General features: G+C 39.3%; 1 protein-coding gene across 1 annotated transcript; it reads right to left on the bottom strand.

Annotated features, from left to right (window-relative positions):
- Positions 1–496: 496 nt before the first annotated feature.
- Positions 497–17,516, bottom strand: LOC136886249 (uncharacterized). The gene is made up of 4 exons (XM_068230575.1): positions 17,410–17,516; positions 10,362–10,508; positions 4,399–4,554; positions 497–657 (listed from the first exon to the last, which is right to left on the bottom strand). The coding sequence occupies exons 1-4, from the start codon at positions 17,512–17,514 to the stop codon at positions 505–507; spliced, it is 561 nt and encodes a 186-aa protein (XP_068086676.1). The 5' UTR covers positions 17,515–17,516; the 3' UTR covers positions 497–504.
- Positions 17,517–24,421: the final 6,905 nt, after the last annotated feature.

Here is a 24,421-nt window from a genome sequence, read left to right as displayed (position 1 = left end):
AATTATTCATCAATATCACCAAGAATCTAACACTCATTTACCCGCCTCACGTTGTTCTTGACCACCCTGCACATACAACGGTGAAGAAGACAGAGACGAATCCTGCAGAACTCGAATGTTTGGGCATTTAATAGGTTAGAATGCAAACTCACACTTCTCCGGACAACATTTCCGTTATGAGATTTGCATAAGCATCAGGGGCCATGCCTGTTAGAACGCCTAGAGGATATGTTACTCTCGCTACATTTCGGATGAGCGATTTCGACAACACTTCTTACTCGCGAAATTAGTTTGCATTCTAACCTACTACTGTCTAAACATCCGGTCTCTACGAAGTCACAGCTAACCAAGAGAATGCTGCATCAATCCATGTTTTATAAAATTAATAAAATAATTCTTCAGGTGAGAAACAATTTGTATTCCTTTATTGGTGTGATATTCTACATTTTCGATAAAATTTGTTTTTCAAAATTGAATGTAACCTTCAAATTCTCGTCATGTGCCTCAGACAATGGGGTCTAAAACGGTGGAGAAGACAAATTTGGCGATTTGTTCGACTCCCACGGTGTACTCTGTAGTAGTCAGGTACTCTCCAAGCTGGATGTCCCTTGGGAAGGCTTCAGCTTCCATAACGTATTTGTCGAACGTATAATTTCCCTGAAAACAAAAGGATACGTCTCAGATAAGTCTATTTGAATTTTAACAATCATCATCATCATCATCATCATCATCATCATCACCACCATCATCATTACAACCCGAATATTTAAGCAGTAATGGGATTGAGTGGAAAAGTACCGAAGCGTGTAACAGTTATACGCTATCCCGCTAAACGGCTCTGCTATGAGAGTTGCATGAACATTAGGGGCAAGGCCTACTAGAACCCCTAGAAGTTATGTTAATCTCACTGCATTACGGAAGAGAGGGCTAGACGACACTTTCTACTAGGAGAAACAGTTTGCATTCTAAACTGTTACAGCATAAAAATCTGGATTCTAATCACGATCATCATCATTTATTGGTGGTCAGAAACAACGTGTGCCGAGTATGTGAGCATTACAGTGTTGGTCATACTAATAGGTAACTTGAAAACAATACGTCGGTATCTCGCTCTTGTTGCTAAATCTGCACCTGGCTTGGTTGGGATGGAGAACCATGCCGAGAAATGAGCATCAAACACTAACGCAGCGTGCGTTTCAGCCAGTGAAAACGTAGCGTGCTTGTTATTGGCCGAACCTGTTAGCAGGGAGGTCCTTGTTCAAGTTCCTCCCCTGGAGAAGTTTATTTCTTCTATTGGTGCTCTGAAGCCGGCCATAAGCCACGTGAGATTTAGGAAGACCGCCTGGCAAAGCCCATCTGTATTCGCCGGCGAAGCGATTTGATTGGCTAACTTGAGCAGCTGATAAATTGCGAGAGATATCGAAGCAATTTTTTTCAAATTACTTATCAGTATGCCCAACCTTCTAACGATCATATACCCGTTCCACGTTGTTTTGGACCACTCTTAATAGGCCATTTATTTCTACGGCAGGAGAAAATATTCAGCAAAGTTCAATCCTTACAATATGGTAGTTGATATCATTACATCTGTCAGAGATGTTCGCCCATTAGCTGGAGAATCGTCAATGTTGGTTGTTGGTTGTACTTATTCCAATGCCAGCAGTTATCTATCTTTCCACCTCGTCCTTGGACGTCCTTTTGTACGTCTTCCATTTGGCTGATGTGTACATTCGCGGTTGGAAGAATACCGTATGGTACAAAAACATGCCGTAGCCGGGGCAGTCTCTGTATTCTCATCATCCTCCCCTTATCTGTTTATTTAAACAGCTAGTGCAGTTTTTCCTCGTGCCTTTTCCCTAACTTCCCGTCTCTCTGTTTTAGATTAGATAGCAACAACGATTTAATTTCTATCGATAGACATATTTTCTTAAGTTTTATTACCCTTTGGTACAAATACCTGTTTTCAACAATCACATTGCGAACTGTGTGAAAGTCAGAGAATTTTGTCGCCCGTTCTCATTTGTTTGACCAATTCATGTAATGCCCAAGGAATATTTGCAATGGTTCTGAATAGAATAACACGAGGAAATGTCAGGCGAGTAAGGAGGACGGTGGAGCATTTCTCAGTTCAATCGACTTCACATCTTATTGGGAGGTCCTAAGCTCATGGTGGTGGAGGTATGATGATGATGTTGGTGTTCACTGTTAACAATCCATGTTAAATTGACGAACTTTGAGTACACTTTTTTCAGAAAGTACTAATCCTATGATGTTGAACTTCTATGCAGTTATCGATACATTCTTTGCCAGTAAACAGACATTTTTGTTTTAATGCCAAGTGAAAAGTATATTTTCTATATTTTTGATAGTACACTAAATTTTCCCCATATATAGCCACAAAAGTATTTGGTAAGTATCATGATTAAATTACAAACAAAGGAATAAAAATCAGTAACACTACAGCTAACATTGGAATAATTGTAAAAATATTACAGATCTACGTAAAGAACTTCCTTGATTTTAAGTTGTCAGTACTCTTAATACATGCCAGTCGCGCCATATTCTGGATTTTCACTGTTGTTCTCGTCATGTATGGCTTGCTTTCTAGACCTCTGCGGCTTTCTGGCCCTAATTGCCAGGTTTTCTGCATCAAAATCTGGTTGATGACCCTGCACCCTGTGGAGACATTGGATACCTTCCAGGTTGAATACCTAGCTGCTGCAGTCTCTAATTCCTTTATTGAATACCAACATTGCATCATTAACATCCAAAATCAGTGTTTTACATCACACAAATGCCTTTTATTGGAAGTTTCCTTTCCTTAAAAATTCTTGTTGGTCTGGACATGATAATGCGTTACCTACAAATCACACAACCACTAGGATAAATACAAACATTGACCAGCACACGTAATCGCTTAACACACAAAACGTCTCAACTTATGGATTGCGAAGAGACAACGTACAGCAAACATCTATACATTAAAAGAGTTTACTAACAACAGCGTTGGCAAATCCGTTATACTGGACCAACTTGATTCGTTTTTGTTTCATTCTCTCCTGAATTACGTGCTGGTGAATCACGTCTGACTACGAACTGTGGCGTACCATAACGCGGTTCTTATTGAATCATTGAAAAGAGCAGCCAGACAATATGAGTACGACAGACTAATATCAAGACGCGTTATCTGACCTATTTATAACGAATGCTGCGGAGTAGCTCTGGTCCTCTAGATTTCTTTAATATTCTTCTCTTTCTTTTCCATTTAAGGGGGTCATTAAAGTCATGTCCATATGGATGGTTTCTATAAGAGGAACTGCATCATTCGTTCAGAATAAAGTACACAATCCTAACAAGGAACGATGTTTTTTCTCTTAGTCATCTAAAAATTAATGGTCACTCCATTCAGGAAAAAATACAATCATCAACTTGAAAATCAATTTCTTTGGGTTTTATTTCCTTAACCTGAAACAATTACGTTTTGCGACTCAGTTGCCATATTCCTCCCTGTTATTTGCAACATTCATTTCCTCCATGCTGCGCTATTCTGGGCAATTTTTTAAAAATTCCTTGATGATTCAGATTTTGTTCTACCTTTGCTTCGGTTTCTTTGTGATGGTTTTTGGTAATTGTTAGAATTCAGTTTCATTACAGCTTAAATGGCCAATGATTTAAGTTTGGGAAATTCATTGTGCTGTTAAGTGTTCACAAATCGTCTGCTATGGAATTCTCCATATCATCTCCCCGGTCACATTTGAAGATTGTCTGCCCTTTCTCGTTTTTATTTACCACTGACCGGCATTTAGGGCTGCCACCCAGGTGACAATTGCCTATTTAACCTTTTCTTAAATGATTCGAAAGATATTCAAAATATACCGAACTACTCTCTAGAGAAGTATCCCAATCCATAACCATAAAAATTCCATGCGGCCATTTTTAGACATGTGTAGCTCTTGCAATACAGACCCTCCGACGTGGTTACGCGGCGTCTGCAGTGTATGGTGAATTGTGGTTCCTGGTGGAGGATAGTGCTGTCGACACTAGCCCGCATAACTGTCCAGCTATGACGTTTGCATACACATTAGGGACTCTGCCTCCCCGAATTAATGGATTTGAATGCAAACTTACTGAACCGAGTAACAAGTGTATTATAACCCGGACAACAGTCCATCTATAAGGTTTGGGTAAACATTACGGGCTTGGCCTCTTAGAACCCCTAACAATTATGATACTCTAGTTACAGAAGAGTGGCGGGGACGCCTGTTCTACTCAACAAATGAGTTTGCATTCTAACCTATTGCTTCATAAACATCCTGGATCTAGGTGTCACTGATATTTCTTCCTTCAGATTGATACCCGTCACTGATATATCTCTAGCAAGCAGTAACTGATACTTACCGGTTCTAGTGGACACTTGGTGGACATGCCTGAGTGTGCGGAAATGGAATCCATGGGCGCTTGCATCTCCTTCATAAAGGCATCGAACGGCTTCGGTAGAAGTCTGTAATTCTCAACCCACTGGTTGTTGTTCTTTATCATGGTAACCATACTTCCCTTCGAAATAAAAACTGACTATGTTAATAACAATATGAAATTACACGAGTGCTAAGAAAATATTGCTTCTTTTTATAAAATTTAAGAACTTTTATAGCTAAAATTATGACAATTGATTTACTTGAGAATACATAAATAATTTGTGGTTCGAACTGGGCTCAAAACTAAATGAGGATTATGGACACTCGTTCTCGCAAAATATGCAGCGTCGCTTTAACTTGCGGTTAAAGAATTAATATTATTCGTGCTTTTGCTGGAGGAGTTATGGGACGTTTATTAACGGACTGTTAACATTGGAAATTCCCTTGATATTCTGTATCGCGTCATGATTGACGTGAAAAACTACCCCTAGAAGGACATCCGGAAACAATTCGAGAAAATTTAGTTTGGAAACAGGATGGCACGCCTATTTACTACCGATATACGACTATTGACACGTTGGGCGCCATTTTTAAAAGAAATTTCTCTGTATGTCGAAACGTTTTATTTTCCCTCTGCAAGCGGACAACTTACTACACCGCATCCTAGCAGGAAATCCAATAACAGGTGTTAAATGTATTCTACATGATTTTTTATATAATTCTTAGTAGCGGATTACCACAAGGCCCTGTGCTGGCTGCAGTGCTGTTCAGTTTGTGTATTGCCGACATGATAGGCACCATCTAGGGGAAGTTTAGGATTGCAGATGGCTGGGTCTTAGCCACAAGACACAAGAATTTTGAGACAACCGGACCTACCTTAACATCAGATCTATCAGACCTCGGTACATATTTTCGAAGGTGGAGATTACAAGTGAATTATGTAAAGACAGAAACAGCATGCTTCTCTCTCTGTAGAAGATGAGCAAACAGACAAATTTGTGTTTACTTTGAAGGCCATCAACTTAAGCACAACACCCACCCCAAGTACCTTGGGATTACTTTAGATAGAAGGCTCTCCTACAAGAGGCATCTGGAAAATACTGCAGCAAAGCTAAGAACCAGAGACAATATTCACCATAAGTTATGTGGCACTACATGGAGTTCCACTGCTGACCCACTGCGCATCTCTGAAACTGGATTTATCTATTCAGTGGCAGAATATTTTTCTCCAGTATGGCTAAACAGCGCTCACACAAGAAACGTTGACACTCATCTAAACAGCACAATGCGAATTATCAGTGGAACAATAAGAACAACACCTACCTTCTGGTTACCAGTCTTGAGTCACATACCTCCTCCAGACCTTCGGTGGGATAACGGTCTTCTTCGAGACTACAAGAAAAGTGTAGACAATCCTCAGCTTCCGATACATAATGACATGGAGGATTAAAAAAACACCGACCAGTATTTAGGCATCCAACAACGATCACTGGTGGGGAATTAGCTATGGCAAAAATCAAACTTGTAAGTTCCTGGAAGCAAAGCTGGCAAGAAATCTGCCATCCAAGCTGTCAAACTGTACCCTGCATCACGCGGAAACCTACTGCATTTGAACAGCCTCGCACAATTTTGTCTGACTTAAATAGAATACAGACCAACCATGGAAGGTGCGCAGATGCTCTCCATATGGGTGATAAATTACAATCTCTAAAATGAATTAGTGGAGCTTACAGGCAGATCATCCGCCACATTACACAGGACTGCAAGACCTTGTCCTATAATGGGAACTTCACCGGCTTCCAGATGTCAAATGATAATGTCATAAAATATGTCGCCTGTTTAGATATCTCAGTGTAATGTTTATAAATTAAAGAAATTATTCTTAATTTTATACTGTTGGAGTATATCGTAATGGTTAGACTAGACGAATATGTAACAGAAGAAGTGGGTGTCGTAAAAGTTGTGTAACAGGGATGTTGCATGTCACCGATTTTGTTCAGTAGGCTTTATAAGCCGAAAAATTGTTACAGACGGACCTTGAAAAAGCAAGGGGTGTTGTAGTGGGTGGAAAACCAATGAAGACCGTAAAATGCGCAGATGATGTGGCGGTATTAGCGGAATCAGAAAAAAGGATTTGAAAGTCATGTTGGAAAATATCGAGAGGTTGGGTCAAGAGTTAAGAATGAATGAGAAGACTAAGGTGATGACATTAGGAAAGGTGAAGACTGCTGTTATTATAACATTAGAGAGAAATACATTGAAACAAGTAAAGTCATTCAGATATTTGTAAACTTTGTTAACATGGAACTGAAGCTGTACCGAGGAAATAAGAAGCTGAATATCTACGGGAAAAGAAGCGTTCGTAAAGGTGAGAGGGCTTTTGACATGTAAGGAAATCCCTACTGATTTAGGAAAAAGGTTCGCAAAGTGTTTTGTATGGAGTGTGGTGTCATATAGAGCTGAAACATGGAAATAAAGAAGGAAAGTGTTTGTAAAGTTTTGGAATATGGTTGTGGAGAAGAATAGAAAAAGTGAAGTGGGCAGATAAAATGAGAAATGATGAAGTTCAAAGGAACTTAGGAGAGAAGAATCATCTGATGAAAACGATAAGGAATAGGAAAATATACTGGTTGGGTCATATACTACTTAGAAATTGTCTTTAACAGACGGTGATGGAGGAAAAAAATTGGAAGAAAAGGAAAGAGGAAGAAGAATGTTTGGAATGTTAACAGATGTCAAACAAGGGAGAAGTTATGAACAGCTGAAATAAGATGCTCAGGACAGATTCATATAAGAAGACGAAGATGAATTCCAATTTGTAGCCATAGAATATGTAAATAATAAATAACCGAACTTAACGTAACATAAGCTAACAAAACTTAAGATATCCTACCTCAACGTAACATAACCTAGCCAACTTATCTCAAGCACTGGCAAATCAAGTAACGTACAGAATTTGAGAATGAAATAATTTACCGGTCCGAATGGGAAAGAAAAACTACAGAATGAAGAGACACTGGCAAGCATGAAAACACAAAATGACGGACATAATTTCCACATATTCATACAGTACCTGTGATGGGTCAATCTAACTCACGTTCTAGTGATTAAAACCGGATGGTATCACCTTATATATTGATAATACCGATCCTTTTAAAGAGGAAAGGGAATTAAAGTACAAGGAGAGGAAATCAACGCCCTGAGATTTGCCGATGATATTGTTATTTTATCTGACTCTGCAAAAGATCTGGAGAAATTGCTGAATGGTATGAACATAGCGTTAGAGCAGGGATACAAGATGAAAATAATTAAGTCCAAAACAAAAGTAATGTAGTGCGGTCGAACAAAGTAAGGCGTTGTAGGAAATATTGGATTAGGAAATGAAGTCTTGAAGGAAGTAAAGGGTCTTTTCTTAGCTGGTCCCGCAGCGCCACTCAGAGCACGGCACGGCTGGCGCAATGACACTCGGTCGTCAGCCGGTATAACGGGGCGCTTTTCCTTCCTAATACTCACGGCAATTCACACTTGTAGAAATCCATTAGTCTAAAAAACTATTAGTCTATAACCTACCTGACATTACATTTGATGTTCAAAATTTTGTCCCTCAGCTGTCAAACACGCCTGACACCTCGTAAATAAGTTTGTAGACACTCAGCGAATCGCAGCCCGTGTGATGTTCGAAATAACTTGTGTACTGTTTTCTTGTAGTTCTTCCCTTTTGTCAGGGTTGTTCACATACACTTTTCCCTTCGGCATCCCCCACAGGTAATAATCACAGTGATTTAAGTCAGGAGATCTAGGAGCATAATTAACAACACGATCTTCGAAAACTTCCCGTATTACCTCCATAGACCGATTAGCAGTGTGTGCCGTCGCATTATCTTGTATGAAGTAACCGTTACTATTTTCTTCTTCCTTCAGCTCTTGAAAGAATGGTCTGAGAATGAGGTCTATATATAGATCACCATTTATTCTTTCACCGAAACATATAGGCCCTATAATTCTACGAGCACTTACTGCGCACCAAACACGTACTTTTACATCATGAAGTGGACGGATATGCAGCTGGTGGGGATTTTCTGCACATCAGTAGCGACTGATTTTAGTATTTACATAGTCACATAAGTGTAGCTATGCTTCATCACTATAAAATAAATGTTCTGGGTCAACATACCCATCGTGAACTGACTGAAGGCACCAGTTTCAATACCGAACCCTAGCGAAACTGTCAGGTCCTTTTACATATTGGGGAGGGGTGGGTTTGTACGGTTTTGCTTTTAACAGTTTTGTTGCTTTGTGGGCAGAAGATAATGACACATTAGCTTGTACGGCGAGATGCGACAGGGATTTTGTTGGAGTTCTTTCCAAGAGAGTTCCTATTTCGTCAAGCTTTTCCTCTGTCAAAACGGTTCGCCTCTTGCGTGATTTCTTGTTAAGAATGGACTCAGTGGTGTGGAACTTCTTTAATAATTTATGTACCGTATTCCTGTGAGGAGGGAGAATGCCAGGAAATTTTCGAATGGATCGAAAGCGGCATTCTGCATAAGAGGAATGCTTCTCATAGCACAACACAATGAATACACGCTGTTCTACTGTATACATAACTCGTTGGTATTCTTACAAACACTACGCTATTTTAAAGCGAACTCATTGAACACGCTACCAATACCACATATGCTAAACTAAACTATTGCTGAGAAGCAATGGTCATCGCTACCGTACTGGATTAGATCATCTTAACCGGTCATGAAGCAATATATCTCTCGGCAAATGAGTCACCCGGCCGCGCTATCGCCTTCCGTGCGTGTTCCCCTGACACACGGAACAAGCCATAAAAAAGACCCTGTAGACGAGTATTGTCACTTGAGAAGTAAAATAACTAATGATGGTAGAAGTAAGGAGGACATAAAATGCAGTCTAGCAAAATCAAGGAAAGACTTTCTTGAGGAAAGAAATTTGTTCACCTTGAACATTGATGTCTTTGAAGACTTTTTCTGGAGCGTGGCATTGTATGGAAGTGAAACATGGACGATAACTAGCTCAGAAAGAAAGAGAATAGAAGCTTTTGAAATGTGGTGTTGCAGAAGACTGCTGAAGGTGAGATTGGTAGATTTTATTTTATTCGTGTCAGAAGCACTTACAATGATTGAAGTTAATATGGTCATAATGCATAATATGTACATGATACATGAACAATATAACATTGAACTGAAAGTTCGTTTACACCTTTGTCATCCGGAAGTTAGCAACTTTGGAGTACACGATGTTGGACACTGACTACATTGAAGCACTTCGCGACATGCACATAGCGGTGACTGCGTACGGAAACCATATTTCATTAAATTATTCTTGCATTTAGTAACACCTCACCGTAATCTGTTGAGCGATATCCATGTGGTCCATTTCTCTGTGTATCCAGCGGGAAGTTTCTCACTGTGTGTGAGTCATCCCTCAAGGCTATTAAACCTTGCACGCCAGAGATCAGTTCGGGAAAGCTGTTGTATCCCGATAAGAGCCTCTGTTGTTCTGAGGAAGCTGTGAGCTCAAGATGGGTAGATGAAGAGATACTGAATCGAATTTTTTGAGAGGAAATCCGTTTGGCCAAATTTGACCAGAAGGAGATATAGAATGTTAAGACACATCCTAAGACACCCAGGACTTGTACAGCTGGATTTTGAGGGAAGTGTAGGTTGTGAAAACGGTAGGGGAAGATTAAGGTACGAATATGACAAGCGGATTAGAGAAGATGTAGGATGTACAAGTTATGTAGAAATGAAAATGTTAGCACAGGATAGGGTCATATGGAGGACTGCATCAAAACAGTCTCTAGACTGCTAACTCAAACACAACACACCGATTCATTTGATCACAATAAAACTCAACGTCAACTGCATGCTAACTTGGTACTAACTGGCAGTGAAAATTATATTCGTAATTGTTTCTTACCTTTACTGTGCAGTCTACCTGCTTATCGACTTGTACGTAGCCACTTAATTTCCTTAGATTGTCCGATTTATCCTTCCTCACTTGAGTCTTGCTGCTACCGTAATTTTCATTGATGGTAATCTCAACGCTCTGTAGATATAACCTGTACTAAAAGAATAAACAGCAAAGTATAAATTTCCTGAAAGAACGTTGACTGTGCAAGGGTGAACTACATTGTCCTAATAGGTGTTTCTTTTCCGTTCTTTACGGACTAGACATCGTAACTGCAGCAGTAAAGCTATCAGTAGAGCCCGGATTTTTATGCATTAATAGGTTAGAATGCAAACTTCCTGAAGCGAGTAACGAGTATAGACTATCTTCACAACGACGATGCTATGGGGTTTGCATAAATATTAGGGGTACGGCCCATCAGAACCCATTTAATTTATGTTACTCTTGCTACATTATGGAAGAGCGGGTGGCCGACACTTCCTACTAACCAAATTAGTTTGCAATCTAACCTGTTACTTCATAAAAATCCGGGCCGTAGCTATCTGGGACAGAGCATTAACAATAATATTTAGACACAGCAATGTTATTGTAGATTAGTTTTAGAAGCTTAGGGCAGTGCACTCCTTTAAGTTCCTGTTTCTTTCCAGCTCGGTGATGTTATAGCACTACACAATCCTCGGCCCCACCGAGCTTTCATAAATGCCCCTTTCCATAACCCTTCATGTGATCGGTTCCTCACAACAGGTAGTTCGTGACCATGAAAACTCAACCATATTTCTAGTTTAGTCGTACTCGCTATTACCCGACGCGTCAAAAAACATATAATTCGAGAATATCTTCATTATTACTGCCCATATGGATAAAATGTAGCCAACCAATAAAAAGACTGGAAATACGATTTTATTTCATACTGTGACGTAGAGATTGGTGAACTTGTTCTTTTTTGTAGATCAGTTCCGATTGTTCCTGTTCCGGAAAATGACTATATTCCAAATAACAGTTCCAAAAATAATGTAAATTTCTCCGCTAAACAGAAGAGCATAAAATTTTGGATATGTTTTTTGGCTTAGAAGCCGATAGAGCGAGTATAGGCTCATTTGTTGTTCCTCACCTAGTAGCCTCTTACGACATGAAGGGGGTACAGGACCATCCTTTCATTCCACACAAGGAGTACTTATAAATCGAAATAAATAAATATCATCATGATCCATGTCCAGCAATATGGCAGCTGATACAGCACACAATATTCCAATGTCATGTCACAAGATAGACCCTGACCTATCAACATCTACGACCAACAAAATGGTCGCTGACTTTGCAAAAAATTTTATGTCCATAAATGTTCACAGGATATGTATTATGCTGCCAATCAGAGGTATTTGTATATATATTGTATTGGCGATACAAATAATAAAGTAATAATAAATAATAATAATAATAATAATAATAATAATAATAATAATAATAATAATAATAATAAAAGAAAAAGTGATTCGTGAATGGAGAAAAGAAACTAAAGGTATAAACATTGGCAGACTTCTTAAAGACAAAATTCACCTTGACTGCTTAGCTTTCGCAGATGACCTTGCGATCCTTTCGAACAACAGACAAGAAGCAATCCAATCCATAGAAAAATTGAATGAAATAGCCGCAAAAACCGGACTTCAAATTTCATTTGAAAAGACGCAGTTTATGGAAGGAACTAAATCAAGATTCGACAATCAACCATTAATCACCAATTGTGGAATAATTTCCCAAGTAGACAAATTCAAGTATCTAGGTGAAATTATTCAGCCAGCAGGGTTAAATCAGGAAGCTAACAAAGAAAGAACTGCTAAACTGCAAAGGGCTTACAAAATCACATGGAACAGATACAACAAAAGATGTATATCAAAAAATGCAAAATTACGACACTACAATACAGTCATCAAACCAGAGGCACTTTATGCATCTGAAACACTGATCATTGGCGGCAGGTCACAAATGAAAAGCATTGAGAAACAAGAGAGGAAAATTCTCAGAAAAATCCTAGGACCAAAGTTCGAAAATGGAATTTGGATGAAAAAGAAACCACACGAAATTTTTCAATTCACAGAAAAAATCACAGATACCATCAGAAAGAGACGACTAAAATTCTACGGACACCTACACAGAATGGATAACAACAGGCTGACAAAGAAAATTCTAAATCTAGCTCTAACCCTGAAAATCCGCAACAATTGGTTAGCAGAAATACATGAAGATCTACAAGAAATGGGTATCGAGGACGAAACCATTCAAGATATAATGAAATTTAGAAGCTTAGTAAACAAACATAAATTTGCAGAGAAACCAACAAGAAAAAATACAGGCTGGACAGAAACACGCAGAAAGGAACACAGTGAAAAAATGAAGAGATATTGGGAAGAAAAGAAGAAGAAACATTGTGCAAAATAAGTTCAAACGCGCTCCACAGCTGGGCACAACGAATCAAAAAAAAATAAGGCAATGTCCCCTATATTTATAGCACTGTGAAGTTTCAAGATGAGGATGTTCATAGAATTCACATCATTCAGTTATGTCAGATGGATAAACAGAGGCCGTGGTAATAATGGTAGTTTCGAAGAACCAAGACAGATTGTATTCTCGCCCAACTAACGAAATAGCGCAGTGGAAACCGTACATATGAGCATTGATTAACAGAGAGTGTCAAGTCAAGTTAGGAACATGATATGTCAAGATTAGGAAACAAGAGAAAAACATAATAAATTTTGAAGACAAATGTATTGAAACAAATCAGACTCTTTAGAAAATTTCTCAAGAGACCAGGAAACTATACAAATATGGTACTTTCCCAACCATTAATCTTAAAATTCGCAACATGATTGAAGATAAAGCCTACGAGAAAGAAAGTAAGAGAGAAAGAAGCATGAAAGGAAAGGAGGAGGCAGAAAAAAAGGAAAAATATACCTACCTATGGAGAAGTTAATAAGAGTAGCAAGAAATACAAAAACGTTACATAGTTACAAGCACAGGATACAATACAAAAGTCTTCCGAAGAGAAGTCCATAGAAAGATAAATTAACGTGAATAGGAACTGCATCTAGCCTCCGTGGCTCAGACGGCAGCGCGTCGGACTCTCACCGCTGGATACCGTGGTTCAAATCCCGGTCACTCCATGTGAGATTTGTGCTGGACAAGGCGGAGGCGGGACAGGTTTTTCTCCGGGTACTCCGGTTTTCCCTGTCATCTTTCATTCCAGCAACACTCTCCATTCTCATTTCATTGCATTTATCATTCATTAATAAATCACTTTGGGAGTGGCTATCCCATCGTACTAACAGCCTATATATGCTTCATTCATTACATCCCTGAACCGGTCAATGACTGGAAAACAGGTTGTAGGTTTGCATTTTCAGCAACTGCATCTATCACCAGTCAATCGCAGTATAAGCTCATGTTAAGCAAGATCATGAACCAGGCCGAAATCACGGTTATCCAAGGAAGCTATTCCAAGTCAATCTCATTCAAACTTACGCAATTACAAACATGAATCCGAAGCACAGTTTTCGCTTAGGCGTGCATAGGACTCGCGAAGCACTAGATATAGAACACGCACAGCTCGAGAGAGATTTGCATCTGAGTTCATGACTTGAAACAATTCATAAATTGAAAGAAGGTATAAACTTGGTTAGGAAATGCCACGCTCCCAATTTAAATTTCCAAAGGAAAAGTTGTTCCTTCTGAAGTTCCAAATTTAAAGGAAGGGATTGTAATGTTGGTCATATCTCATCTCGACGTTGGTTGTACTATCACAGGAAAGGCACTCATGTGCATAGCTCCATAATGACGGAAACGATGTTTGGCGTTTTACCCTCCACACAGGCTAAGGTCCATCTCAATTAACACGGAGAAAAGCCTGGTTTATATATGATTGAGTGTAGGGGAAACATTTAAGGAGAAACACATCGGGATTATTCCAGATGTTACGGGAGCAAACAAAACAGTATCGTGTGTCGTCATCATGAGTGCGATCCGGCAAGAAGGTAGTCAGTTGACAGCAGGTAGTGAAGATAAATAGAACTCAAGTTCGTACAGAGTATATGATTTTCAATAAATATTTGTATTTAAGTCCCAGTTGCAGAGTAAAATACGGCGTGTTATCGTAATGAAGCTGAGTCCATATCAGTAATAGAAAGATAAGGGTTATGTGCATGGCGAATTTCGTTGAAGTAGATGCCGGTGACGTGACGAGTCCGTTACACTATTAACAATTATTTAAAATACTTGCCGAGCTGAGTTGCTCAGACGGCTGAGGCGCTGGCCTTCTGACCCCAACATGGCAAGTTCGATCCTGGCTCAGTCCGGTGGTATTTGAAGGTGTTCAAATACGTCATCCTCGTGTCGGTAGATTTACTGGCACTTAAAAGACCTCCTGCGGGACTCAATTCCGCCACCTCGGCGTCTCCGAAAATCGTAAAAGAGTAGTTAGTGGGACGTAAAGCAATTATTATTATTATTATTATTATTATTATTATTATTATTATTATTATTATTATTATTATTAAGTACATTGAAGAGGCCATGAAAATTTTTAAAATCCAAAACACCTGGCATTAAAATCAATGGAACAACTGTACACTGTATTAGATTTACCGACGATATTGCACTTCTGGCTGACAATGAGAAGAACATGCAGATCATGTTCAACAAATTAACATCCATCTTAAAAGATTTCCAACTTAACATTAATGTAAATAAAACTAATGTTATGGTTGTAAGCAAATCTAAAATGAAGCCAGAGGCACAGCTCAGAATTGGAAATATTTTAATAAAACAGGTGCACAAGTTCTGCTACTTAGGATCAGTTATTACCGATGACAACAGATGCACTGGGAAATAAAAAGAAGAATTTCCCTGTGTAAGAAAGCCTTTGAGGAGAAGAAGCAGCTCTTAACTAATAAATCCTTAAATAATGAACAAAAGAAATTATTTATCAAAACGTTCATTTGGAGTGTGCTGCTATACGGCTGTGAAGGATGGACTCTCTTGAAGGAGGACGTGAAACGACTAGAGGCAGTGGAAATTTGGCTATGGAGGAAGATGACAAGAACTAGCTGGATTGAGAAGAAAACTAATGAAGCAGTGCTTAGAGAAATAAACACCCAGAGACATTTAATAACAACGATAAGAAGGAGAAAATCATCAGTTTTCGGTCACATTCTCCGGCATAATAACTTCATAAAGAACTTGTTCGAAGGCAAGGTGATGGGAAAGAAAGGCAGAGGGAAACCACGGAAGAAGATCATTGAAGAGGTAGTTGAGATGTTGGGATGCCAAGGTTATGGAGAGATGAAAAGGATCGCAGAGAGAAGAGATCAATGGTTGCAGCGACAAGGCGAAGCCTTTAGATGATGATGATGATTATTATTATTAAATACTTACAACTGTCTGATGTGTAAAGGTATTTATGTGAAAGGCAGATTTACTGATCCACAGATTCAGCTTCGCCTAGAAAGTCTCTTCAAGAAACTATTCGCTCTGAATTACTGCGACCCCACTTGTATTGCTGCTAGTACCCTCTGGATAAATATAGGTACCAGTTTACCTTCCTTAGGCTCAACTACACCAAAGAGCATCGATTTAGAAACAAAGCATGAAACTCGCAGTGATGAAACAATTTTGGAATAACCAACCACATATGAACACGAGGTTCATTGAAGTGTTCTAATTCCCGCACCTTCTAAACCCAGGACTTTTATTAACATTATTATTATGGCCTAGAGTTCTATCTGAAATTAACATGGACGGTTTTGCGCGGACAGAAACCGGTTCCGTGACCGGGCAACCGGAGTGCGTCATATAGATGAAGAACGACGTCATTTTGGTGGACGGAAAGAGATGATCTCGGAAAATTTTCATGAATTAGGCCTATAAAGAGAGGCTGTGGCGAATAAATTTAATGGGAAAATATTAAAATTAAAATTCTGAACACTAAGTCTGCGTCATCTTCCTCCTCACAGGTGCGTGGACTCTGTCTTCTATGTACAGGAGGTACAAACGGCGCCATGTTTTAAATAAGTTTCCGCTGTTTTTTGACTGGCGTTTCGTCTAGGTCACAGGAAAGCCCGTTACACGTCACCTTGAAATACCACCGGACTGAGAGAGGTTCGAACCTGCCAAATTAGGATCAGAAGGACAGCGCCTCAACCCAATCCGGGAGTAGGCGAGTATTACATCTCGATGTACGTTGAAACTACAGTGGTCTTTGGACCGTATGGGAGCAGCAAAATATATGTTTTTATTTTTTATATTTGCAAGTCGTTTTACGTCGCACCGACACAGATAGGTTTTATGCCGACGATGGGACAGGAAAGGGTTAGGAGTGGGAAGGAAGCAGCCGTGGCCTTAATCAAGGTATGAAAATGGGAAACCACGGAAAACCATTTTTAGGGATGCCGACAGTTGGGTTCGAACCCACTATCTCCCGAATACTGGATACTGGCTGCACTTAAGCGACTGCAGCTATCGAGGTCGGTATTATTATTACTATTATTATTATTATTATTATTATTATTATTATTTATATTTATATTTATTGATGATAGTGGTGATACATTGATTGTTGAAAAATTTTGCAATTAAGAAAAGGGAATGAATGTCGTGGTTTAATAATCCCCGAAATGTCACGTACCGAACATTTCGATATACATATCCTATAGTGCCTTGGTGATTATAGCCGCATCTCACAGAATTTACACCGAAGAAAAAATTGTGGAAAACTCTAATACGTAAGGTTCGCAATATGGAAATATAGTCTTCAGAAGGAAATATCAGTATGGTTAAAACTTCGACTTATACTGTTTCCGAACTCATTGTTTAAATATGCTGTATTTTCAAAATGGTCTCTATCTTGATATATTTTGATTATTCTAAAACAATTTCTTCTAGAGATTTTCAGTAACCCAGTTTCATTCGAAATAACTGCTGTCGGTATTAGAACTTTGTAGTCTAACGGTTAAGTCTTCTAAGCTATCAATTTCGTGTGGTTCATCAATAATGTGAATACATTACTTACTGGCCAAGTTCTTGTATCCACTGGTTGTTCTGGAACATCGACGGTCTTAAAAGAAGACGCCGCCGAAATGAAAACTGATAAAAGGAAGATATGGTACGTCTGCATGTCTGTTGATGACAGAGTGCTAGAAATATTCTCCAAAAGAAGGTTAAGTTTCAATTTTATTACAATTTCATTGTATGTGGGTGTTCACAAAAAATGTTGCTGTGATCACATTACTCGTCCATTACGATATAAAAGAGCGGAAACCTTTTATCTAATGGTCATGTGTGCAAGAACCGGATGTGCTCACAATACAACAGAGAACTATCATTGACGTGAGTAGTTAAAAGAAGTGCCTTCCTCGTAAACTGTGGGAACCTGATAACCTTGTTCTTCTTATTGTCACCGCTATTTTTGTCACGATAATACTTCTATCGTCATCGTCATCTTCTTATTATCACTGATATGTTTGTTTCGTCATCGTAAACTGCTTGTCATCGCTAACGTTATGTTTCGTCGTATTGACACTGTTACGTTCATTTTGTCACAGTTATATTTATTCCATTACCGTTACTTTCATGTTGAACTAGTTAATTTTCCTTTCATCAAAATTATTTCTTCTATCATCGTTACTTTGTGGTTGTCACTGTTGAGTTTATTTTGTCACAGTTATATTTCTTCCATCACTGTTACTTTAATGTTGTTACTGTTACCTCAAATGCCGGGCTGAGTGGCTCAGACGGTTGAAGCGCTGGCCTTCTGATCCCGACTTGGCCGGTTCGAACCTGGCTCAGTCCGGTGGTATTTGAAGGTGCTCTAATACGTCAGCCTCGTGTCGGTAGATTTAGTGGCACGTAAAGTCAATAACATTGCTATTTATTATTATTATTGTTACCGTATTTTGGTGGTAGGTAGAGGTGTAAGAAGGTGCGGGCGGTGAATAGGTCTCAAGCTACTAAAGTGAAATTAATTTTAAAATTTAACAAGGTTATATTTTCTTTTCAAAATTAGGTAACAACAAATAGAACAGGTACTTAGTAGCCGAAACACGATTGAAAAATACATTTACATAGGTACCCCGTGTGGGGCTTCAAAAGTCAGAAACATAATTCTTGAGCAAGGAGCCCAACCTTACAATGAACACCATACAACAAAGGGGCCGAAAACCCCCAAACATGCCAGAAGCTTCCAATTACACCCAAAAGCCTCCTTGAGGCAGAGACACAATTTTCAATAAAGGGCAACTTCCCCTTAAAATACAAGCCTATCATAGGCCACTCCAAACTCCACTTTTAAGCTGTCCTCAAAGGACATATACACAGGGGTAAAATACCCAACCTACTGAGGTCTGTTAAATGAAAAGCGGTTTAATTAAATGACCTCTAAAACAATTTGAGAGGAGGCGAACTTGCACTCCTAATACACTTTGATTTTAAGACCTACTTTGGCTCTTAGGCCACTGATGCAAGGGCTAATCCCATACTACAGAGGTGACTTAGGAAAGAACAATTTGTTTTACGTTATCGAAGAATAGGTTGAGAAAAATAAGTTCACCTCAAAACAATATGAGTGGGAGCTCGAGAGGGTTAAGCACTCTCTATCCCGATATGTCGTTTTAAAAGAGAATATATGAAAAGAGTAGTTACATTTTAGGAAAAGGTTACATGGTTGAACGCTTAGAACCCGCCCCGAAAGTTAAACTGCTGAGCTAGCAAAGAAAGAAGTTATTAATCGGCCATTACCTTGTTGTTGACCGCTGCCGAAGAAAGAGGCGCTTCCCGCCCCCTGCTATGTACTTAACACACTGAAAGATGGAACAGAAGTGGCCCGGAGACCCTAAAATCAGCAGTTTATATCCTCTCGCGGAAGGTTCTAGGCGTTAGGGGAATGAAAACACCCTCCCTCCACGTTTTTATTGGCTAGGACCCCGCAACAGATTCAAGTTGGGGGAAGATACCCCTGATTGGTCAGAAATTAATTAAAGAAATTCGGGATTGGTTACATTCATAACAAGGGGAAGAAAGGGGTAAATATTGCCAACTTAAACAATGACAGAAAGAAATTTAACAAATAACAAACTCTTGAAATTAAATTTTCTCCAAAAAAATAGTTCTTTGACTCCTCACTAGGTTGCACTATTGTTGATCTTCAGTAGTGTCCTCTAGAAGAGAAAGTTCACACTTCTTACTTCAAGTGAAACAAAACCACATCAAAAATGACACAGTTCAAAAACTCAAAACTTTCCACGTGGTGACATCTTCTGAGAAAGTAGAGAATTAATAGCGTAGATAAAGTTCAGAGTTCCTCCAGCAGAGGAGTTTCAACTGGCGCACATTTTAAATTAGCGGAGTGGAGGCGTACCGCCCGGTACAATTATTATTATTATTATTATTATTATTATTATTATTATTATTATTATTATTATTATTATTATTATTATTTATGTTAGCTGGCCCCGTGGTGTAGGAGTAGCGTACCTGCCTCTTACCCGGAGTACCCGAGTTCAATTCCCGGCCAGGTCAGTGATTTTTACCTAGACCTGAAGGCTGGTTCGAGGTACACTCAGCCTACGTGATTAGAATTGAGGAGCTATCTGACGGTGAGATGGCGGCCCCGGTCTAGAAAGCCAAGAATAACGGCCGAGAGGATTCGTCGTGCTGACCACTAGACTCCTCGTAATCTGCAGGCCTTCGGGCTGAGCAGCGGTCGCTTGGTAGGCTAAGGCCCTTCAAGGGCTGTAGTGCGATGGGGTTTGGTTTGGTTTTTTATTGTTTATGTTACTGAATTTTCACACGATTACATTTCTTCCATCATAGTTACTTTCATGTTGTCACAGATACGTTCCTTTAGTCAAAATTACACTTTTTCCAGTATCGTTGATTTCTTCCATCATAGTAATATTCATGTTGTCGCTGTTACGTTCCTTTTGTCACAGTTTTATTTCTTTTGTCACCGTTACTTTCTTGTTGTCACTGTTATTTTCCTTTCTTCAACATCAATTTCTTCCATCATCGTTACTTTCACATTGTCGCTGTTAATTTAATTTTGTCACGATTATATTTCTTCCATCTTCGTTACATTCATGTAGTCACTGTTACGTTCATTTTATCACGATTTCATTATATTTCCACTCAGCCTGCGTGATTACAATTGAGGAGCTATCTGAGGGTGAGATAGAGATCTCGGTGTAGAAAGACAAGAATAACGGTCGAGAGGATTCGTCGTGCTGACCACCCGTCACCTCGTAATCTACAGGCCTTCGGGATGAGCAGCGGACACTTGGTTCACTAAGGCTCATCAGGGCCTCATTTGACAAGTTTCGAGAAAGGACTAATCAAAGCTTTTGCAAATATTCTATGACCCTATAATTTCAATATTATGTTCTTAACACATCACACTATTTATCAATACATATTCGGGCACAATGTTTCAATGAAAAATAAATAATGCAAATGAAAACGGAACTTGCCCCGAAATGGAACGAGAGTAGGGAAAATGTTCCACAAAACACACTATTTATTGTATGCGTATTGTATATTTTTTGTCGCATCAACATGCAGTTGACTCCTCTTCATTCGGATTAGGGCGTCCAGTCTAAGTGACGCGCCCGATTTTTGCCCGAACGATGAGGAAAATGGACGTGGACTAGTGACGCGTGGTGGATGACGACTAAAGAAGCTACACCAAAAGACATCACCTTATCACTTACTATAGTGTAAGCCAAATGTCCCAAATTGAGTACTGGATGAGAAGACGAAGAGACCTTCCGATGATCAAGGATACGAAATTGATTCCATATGACAGCGTTACTCCTCAACACGAACTACTTGTACTAGATGCCACAGTCCATACAGATTACGTATCTGTGAGGCCGAGCACGAAGACTGAACGTATTACATGGTAGAGGCTAGTGGAACATCGAGCTACCGTCAGGGCAGCAATGAAACCATTCATAGAAGCTGGCTGGGACACACTCTCTGAATCCATCAAGACATGTATCAAATCCACCGTAGGTGTCACGAAACCAAACCGACGCCTTATTGACAAGCAGACCTGGTAGTGGAATGGTGATGTGCAGCGGGGGAGAAGAAACATGGCTCCAGACATACAGCACGGGGGATTTAGAAACGTACGGGGTACTTAAAGCCACTGAAAACGAGCTGTAGCAACAGCAAAAGTAGCACATACAAAGTCATCTCCGACCAGCTGGATAAGCCTGCCAGTACGAATAGACTCTACAACTTGCCCGTAATCGCGATTGTGTCACATCAGAGACAGAAATAGCCTCCTCCTACAAAAGAGACATGGCATAATACGTCCCTGGAAGGAGTTTTCTAGGATACAAGCAACAAGGAGTTTTCTCATCTATCTCTACCTGCAGCTGATCCCATTCACCGTCCAGTGCCCACTACCAAGAAGTGTCCACTGCCATCAACAAAAATGAAGCCTGGGAAAGCACCTGGTGCAGACGATATCACAGCCGAAGAATGGAATCTTCAGACATTTTCCATTAACTCTGATTCCTCTATATTACCATTGAATTTCTCATATTGCCATTTCTAAAGCTGCGGTCAAGAGCTGTGGTGAGATGGGTACACCTTGTTTTACACCTTACTCAATGGGAAAATCTTTGGTTGTTTCATTGACACCAACAAATATGTCAATATGTTATCATTAGAGCCCCGATGTTTGGGCAGTAATAGGTTAGAATGCAAGCCAACTTACCTGGTAGGAACTGTCGTCTACCCGCTCTTCCGTAGTGTAGTGAGAGTTACATAAATTGTAAGGGGAACCAATAGGCCGCAACCCTGATAATTATGCAAAGCCTATAGCAGAACTGTTGCCCGGGTAGAGTATACTTGTTATTTGCTTTGAAATATTTGCATTGCAATCTGTTATAGCCTAAATATTCGGGCTCTAGTTATCATATTCTCTATTTTCACTGCAGATTATATCTTAAAATCTCCTCTCCCTCCTCAACCATGAACATCATCAATATCATAATCAGCATCGTATTAATGTGTAAGGATAGGAAATAAGGAAGAATGTCATTAAAAGTAGAAGTGGAGCAAGACCCTTAACTTCGTCACTTTTAAAAGGAATAGAAATGAACAAACAAATAAATAATATTTTATGACAGAATTACTATTGCCATTATTTTGATTATATCCTGACGTGTCGTCCTACATAGTTGACCTGGAATTGATCTTGTTCTGTTAAAACAATTCGCACGTGGGAAGAGACATTTGATCATCTTTAACGGGTTTTGAGTTATTTTTAGATTAAAATTTTAGCTGACTCACTTTGAATATCCTATTCCTAGGAGCTTCAGAAGAAAAGGAATTAAACCATTTTCTTATCGACAACTCTTGGCAGTTATTCTGATTGTATTGAATATGTTTTTTCATGAGTGCATTATGCTATTTTCGAACACCTTTAACAATTGAGGCAATGAGTGAGGGAGTGGGGTATGTCGCAGTTAGATGGAACTGCGATATTTTGATCTTCTGTTTGCCATAAAAAATTATTTTGTTAACATATATTTTATTGTTTACCATCTCAATGTATACATTTCAAAATCATTAGGAAAATTAATTACATGATTCAGTTCCATCATTTAACCATCTACTTACGCCCTTTCCACCTGAATACAAACAAAATAACTTGGCATTACAATAGATGCGTCCGCTCTGAAATGTTAGCTCCTTTTTCCGTCTCGGTTTTTGTGAGAAAATTTTCTTTCATCCAGCTAATCACGATATCACATGGAAAAGAACATCATTCCATCTTTCCACCCGTATATCCAATTTTCTAACAGTCTAACTCAGTACTTATCCAAGAATCGCCTTCATTACCCGATTACATTAGATCTCTTCTCCTTTGACAAAAGGTATTTAAATCTTAAGTTAAATAAAATGTTGAACCTGTGGCATGGTAAAGAAAATATTTCAGTACATTCAGATGTATGGGTCTTCGCCGACATCGTCAGGTGAACTAAACTTATCCGGCATGAATGAATGTTATATAGCATTGTGATTCTGCTGTACATACGGTAGAAAGTACATCATATCCTTGTTATCAGCTTTATTATTTTTTCGTTCTCTATGATGGGAATGTTTCACAGAGTATGTGAAAGATACGTGCCTACTTCTTGAATTATCATTACTTCGTTTATTGCCGACTTATCAGGCGATAAAAAGCATTTGCTTCATGATACTGGTGGTCACCACTTTTAGAGAACACGTATTATATGTAGGTGTACCACAACTCTACTGACGAAAAATCAGGGATGCTCTTCGTGTTATCGTAAGAACGATGCTACAATCAGATTGGTGGAGAAATTTTTATTTTCGAGAAAATTATGTTTCATTGTTGGTTCCGGGTGCGCGATTCAAAACGACGAACTCGCCGTAATTGTTAAGCCAGAGTACAAACCGCTGCTCTGCTTCAGGGAAGAGAAGTGGAGGGAGGGGAAGTGGGGTGTATGCTGGAGACAGAGATAATGCTCCGCACAAGTTTCCTCGTTCGACTCGCATAGGATTGTCTTTGTATCTTACAAGCAAATCTACAGTTCATTTATTAAACAGCCCTAACATACTCTAATTAAGACACACTTGTCAGTCAAGGAATCTCCATGTATTCTCGGTACAAGTTTATCTTCTCTTTCTACTTGATTCGCATAGTGCAGAACAAACAGTACACTCCCTAGTGAGGCTGAGAAGTGACTATGCAAAACAAACGAGAACTTTCTGTATTCGCACAGAGCATTACCCCTGTCTCCCACTTCCCACTTCCCCTCCCTTCCCTTCCCTCCTCTGACGCACAGCCCGGATGTATCAAAGTAACCTCATGTTGTCGAAAAGAACAATTTTCTCCGAAATATTCTCAGAAAGCACAATATCAAGACCATTTTAAGCCTAATATCACCATAGGCAATTGTTTGCGATTTGTCAAAGATCGTATTGGTTTAAACTGCGCTGGAATATATATGATTCCTTGCTCCTGTGGATCGGTTTATGTTGGCCAAACA

The sequence above is a fragment of the Anabrus simplex genome, chromosome X, assembly GCF_040414725.1.
Source record: "Anabrus simplex isolate iqAnaSimp1 chromosome X, ASM4041472v1, whole genome shotgun sequence".
NCBI lineage: Eukaryota > Metazoa > Arthropoda > Insecta > Orthoptera > Tettigoniidae > Anabrus > Anabrus simplex.
This window is presented reverse-complemented; position numbering and strand designations above follow the sequence as displayed.